The sequence below is a fragment of the Gavialis gangeticus genome, unplaced genomic scaffold (genome assembly GCF_001723915.1).
Source record: "Gavialis gangeticus isolate Ggan-Ray unplaced genomic scaffold, GavGan_comp1, whole genome shotgun sequence".
Classification (NCBI taxonomy): domain Eukaryota; kingdom Metazoa; phylum Chordata; order Crocodylia; family Gavialidae; genus Gavialis; species Gavialis gangeticus.
The window spans coordinates 28,744,480-28,749,124 of record NW_017728995.1 but is presented as its reverse complement, the minus strand read 5'-3'; the positions used below and the strand labels follow the sequence as shown (position 1 = coordinate 28,749,124).

The window sequence follows — 4,645 nt, the reverse complement described above, 5'->3', positions numbered from 1 at the left end:
GAAGCGGGGACTCCCTGCCTCCCATATCACGCTGGTCCCCCCTGCCCCAGCTCCCCTCCTACCTCCTTGCCCAGGGGCATCCCGCTGCCCAGGGCACAGGTCAGGCCGATGACCTTGGCCACAAAGGTCTTGAGGGTGAGGTACTCCTTCAGCACCACGCCCCGCAGGATGGTCTTCATTTCGGGGATGCCAGAGCCTGCAGGAGGGGGGCAGTGAGTGCCTGGCGGGTGAGCACCTGCCAGCTCTGCCCTCAGCTCCACCCAGAAAGAGGGGTCATGGCCCCCCCAAAAACTCCACCGCCCCTGGGGCCTGGCACTCCCAGGGAGCCCCCACACAGCCACTATGGTCCCCCCAGCCCAGCCGCAGGGCAGGCTCTTACCGACAGCCTGTGGGGCCAGGATCTGGGTGAGGCCGGCGGAGAAGGTGATGAGCACCATCGGGTAGGTCACCCAGGCCATGTACTGCAGGAAGATGTTGGCATCCAGGCCCCCGTACATCCACTTCTGGGCTGCAGGCAGACAGGTGGGGTCAGTGCAGGCACTCGCCTAGCCCATCAGAGCCCGGGGCGAGGGTCATGGGGGGAACACAACCCTTGCCCCCAGCGGAGGGAGAGCAGCCCTGCCCCTGCCAGGAGCTGCTGTGCTATGCAGCTGCAGGCCCCAAAGCTGGGCCCATGGAGAGAGGCAGACTTGGTGCCCTTGGTGGATGCAGTGCCCAGGCCCCCCGCAGATGGCAGGGCCCGTGGCTATGCCTGACCCAGCACCCAGGTACCCCCCACCCCGAGGCCCAGCACCCTCCCTGGGAAGCAGGTGGGCAGGCTGCCTGGCATGGGCTGTGGGCACCCCCAAGCCCCTGGCAGTGCTCCCCCGCCCCGTACCTTGCAGGCAGGTGGCGATGGCAAAGTCCATGGCCCAGCTCACCAGCGCCATGAGTAGCCCCAGCAGGATGAGGAAGATCCAGTCCTCGCCCACCTTGGAGACGAGGAACTTCTGGCACCGCACGGTGCAGACTGGGGGCAGAGGGGGCAGCCTGAGTGCCGGTGCCGGGAGGACAGGGTGGCGCGAGGCGGCGGGGTGTGTCACGGCCTCCCTGCCCATCCCTGGGCTGAGATGCTGCGGTGCCCAGATGCTGCGGTGATGGGCGCAGCTCCAGCAGACCCATGGAGGACGGCCTCAACACAGCCCAGGCTCCCAGCTCCCTGGCTCGGGGAGGGCTCAGGGCTGGGGTGCATAGGGGCTGTGCCAGGCACTGCTGGGGGCTAGCAGGGGCTTGCCTTTACCCATGCGTGCCCTCCCAAATACTGGCGGCTGGACTCTGCCCAGCCCAGCAGGCTCCAGCTATGCGGGTAGGGGCTGGACTCTGCCCTGCAGAGCCAGGGGGCCTGAGCACTGGGGGCAGCAGGGAGGTGAAGGGGCTGTAGGGTAGGGTGAGCACAGGGGCCTGGGCACAGCTTGCTGGTCTCCCCCAGCCAGGGCCTCACCGTGTGCCCCCGCCCCGGGCGCGGGTCTGGCCGGCACTGGCTAAACACGGGGCAGAGACGGCTCCATCACCACTGGGGCGGTGGGCACTACCCTGCTGTCCTGGAGCGCGGGCTCGGGGTGCCCCCTGCCGGGGGAACATGCAACCACGGGCGAGGGACCGGGAGCACGGCTGTGTAGGGCAAGGCTGAGCCAGGCTGAAGTGGGGAGCTCGGCTCCAGCTGGGTCCAGGTGCCCTCAGCTAGGACCAGCCCTGCCAGGGGGCTGCCAGGGGGCACAGACACTGGGCTCCCACAGAGGAAGGTGTCCTGCCTGTACCCACCTCTCAGGGTGTCCCCAGCTCTGCCCACATCCCCCACTGCCAGGTGCCCCCACCATGGCAGGGCTACACCAGGGCCCCCCTCCAGCCCCACATCAGAGCCTGCCTTCTCCCAGGCCTCTGGGAGATGAGCTGGTGCCCGGTGCTTGCCCGCTATCAGCCCCCAGCGGCGGAGGGCAGCAGCGCCCAGCCCAGGGCACTACGGAGGCAGCTTCAACCCAGGGCTCTGCTCTGGCCGGCGGCAGGAGCTGAAGGGCCAGCAGCCAGCAGGGAGGGCTCCTGGGGAAGCTGGGCACCATTGCAGCCGGCTGGGCACTGGCATAAGCCGCCGGGAGCCAGCGGCAGCGGCATTCGGCCGGAGAATGTGCCCCAGGAACAATGTGAGCTGGAGCCGTGGCTGTTGCCAAGGGAACTATTTTAAGGTCCTGGGAGTGGGTGGGCAGCAAGGCTGGGCTGTGCCCAGGGCAGGTGGGTATGGGGTGCTCCTGCTGCATGGACACCAGGTTGAAATCCCCCAGCACCCCATGCTCAGCCGCCAGGTGGGGGCACAATCCCTTGCACGCTTACACGCACACACACATGCATGTATACACGCAGGCATTTTCTGCAGGCCCCTGCCTGGCACCTCCTCAGGCCATGTGCTTGTGGCCCCAAGTCCCAGCACCCCCATGGGGGCACACAGCCCTCCTCCACCTCCCCTCTCCTCCGGGCGCGGCGTGATATGATGCTGACATCACACTGCCGTAGGGATGTCACACACACCTGCTTCCCCAACCGCCGCAGACCTGCTTGGCCTGGTTGGCTGCGGGGGATGAGTCACAGGACCCTGTCACAGCGTGTGTGTGCACGCGTATGTGCGTATGCATATGCAGGGGGGTGCGCGCATGTTTTGTATGTGTGTGTGTGCATGCATAATGCATGTGCATATATACGCATGTGTGCATGCGTGTGTACACTGAACAACCCCCCTTCAGCCTCACACATGCCTGTGCCAGGTGGTCCTCACAGGGGCACGGAGAGGGAGGGCAATCAGAGCCCCTGGGCACTGGTAGGGCAGGGGCAAGCGGGGCACAGAGACGGAGTGGGCAGGCACTGGCACGGGGTGGAGGGAGGAGTGGGGCCCAGCTAGGGCCGGAGGTTATTTTGGGCGGCCACGTCCCAGCAGCTCGAGCGGGCAGGTGCCATTGTCCTGGCGGGTAACTCTATCTGTGGGCTGGGGCAGCGGGCGGTGCCAAGGACGTGGTCGGCTCCCCGCGGCTCTGCTGAGGTCATGCCGGCCCGGCCTATTATTATGGGTCACTGGCTGCACTCCTGCCAGGAGGCACTGGCCGGTGAGGGGGGAAGGGGCCTGGCAAGGAGGGCTGCGGAGCCAGGGAATGAGGAAAACAAAGAAGAAAGAGGCCTAGGGAGCCCAGCGGGGCCAGGCCGGCACCACCCGCATGGCCCCTGAGTCAACACAACCGTGGCCCGGGGAAAGGAGTGGGCCTGGGGCCAAGGGGAGTGGCACAGACAGGAGCTGGGGGCACATCCATGCATGTGCAGGCAGGGACTGCGAGTGCACACATATGTTCAAGAGGGCCCAAGTGTGCACACGCACAGGAGCTGAGTTCATGTAAGCGTGTGCGTGCATGGAGGGCTGAGCGTGCACCGGCATGCACGCATGTGGGCAAGGGGGGACAAGGTGTGTGCATGAGGGGCTAAGTGTGTGCCAGCTTGAACATGCATGTGCAGCAGAGACTAAGCGTGTGCCTGAGGGGTTGAGTGTATACCAGCTTGCAGCCTACAAGCGTGCAAGGGGGAACCGAGTGTGAGCTGGCCTGCACATGCACAGGAACTGAGCCCACGTAAGCACGCGTGTGCACAAGGGGCTGCATGCTTGCAGCACTGAGCACGCCATCATGGGAAGGAGAGTGCCAAAGTGCATGTGAGCCCACCTGAGCACATCCCTTGTGCACGAGGCACAGGGTGTGTCTCAGCAGGGGCATGAATGAGAGCCGGAGGACGCCCCAGTGCACATGCCCACAGGCCAAGGGCTGGCGTGCACATATGCCAGAGCAGGGGGCTCTTACGCATGTGCCCTAGGGACCAAGTATGCACACCCAGGGCCATGCATGCAAGGAGGGTGGGTCCTGCCCACCCTGCCCCTTCGCCCCACCCCCCCAGCTCCTGCTTACTGCGGCAGGGGGCACAGCGGCCCTGGCTGTACTCCAGCAGCTCTGGGGGGCGCAGGCGCTCCCTGGGGAAGGCTTTCCAGCGCTCCTGCTGTACCCGGATGCGAGCCGCCTCGTCCTTGGCGAAAGCCCCCAGATCCTGCGTGTAGCGCCCATACATCTGCCGGAGAGAGCAGCGTCAGTGCCTGGGGGGGCACAGGCACAGTGTCCCCCCTGCTGCTCCCAGGACCCTGTGGTGGGGCTCAAGGGGAAGGGCAGGATGCCCTGGGAGACACCAGGACCCTCTAGGCTGCCAGGCATTGCAGCAACCCAGAGCCGGACCCCGAGGAGAACTCATCTCTCCACCCCAGTTGTACCTGCCCCCAGCCGTGCCTACCGCTCCTGGCTCCAAGCCATGTCCGATTCTGCCTGGGCAGGCTCTGTGGGAGGAGGACAAAGTCCTGCCCCCCTGCAGGGCACCAAGCCCCCCACCGTGCCCCGGGAGTGCCAGGCCAGCACAGCGCGCAGAGGCAGTGCAAGCAGCCAGCAGGACACAGGCCAGCCCAGCAGGGCCAGCGCTTCGAGCTTCCCAGCCTGCTGGGGCCCAGATAAAGTACCTCTGCCCCGCTGAAGAGCCCTCCGGCTCCAGCCCATGCCGAGAGGAGCATGGAGCCAAGGGCACAGCCGGGGGGGGGGGG

General features: G+C 66.4%; 1 protein-coding gene across 1 annotated transcript in view; it reads right to left on the bottom strand.

Annotated features, from left to right (window-relative positions):
- Positions 1 to 4,128, bottom strand: part of CLCN2 (chloride voltage-gated channel 2) — a 23,162-nt gene extending 19,034 nt beyond the window's left edge. Inside the window, exons 1-4 of the mRNA XM_019503046.1 lie at positions 3,972 to 4,128; positions 878 to 1,009; positions 380 to 508; positions 63 to 196 (exon numbers count right to left, since the gene is read on the bottom strand). Of these exons, the coding sequence (XP_019358591.1) occupies positions 63 to 196; positions 380 to 508; positions 878 to 1,009; positions 3,972 to 4,128 (552 nt within the window). The remainder of the gene's footprint in view (positions 1 to 62; positions 197 to 379; positions 509 to 877; positions 1,010 to 3,971) is intronic.
- Between the last annotated feature and the right edge of the window lie 517 nt (positions 4,129 to 4,645).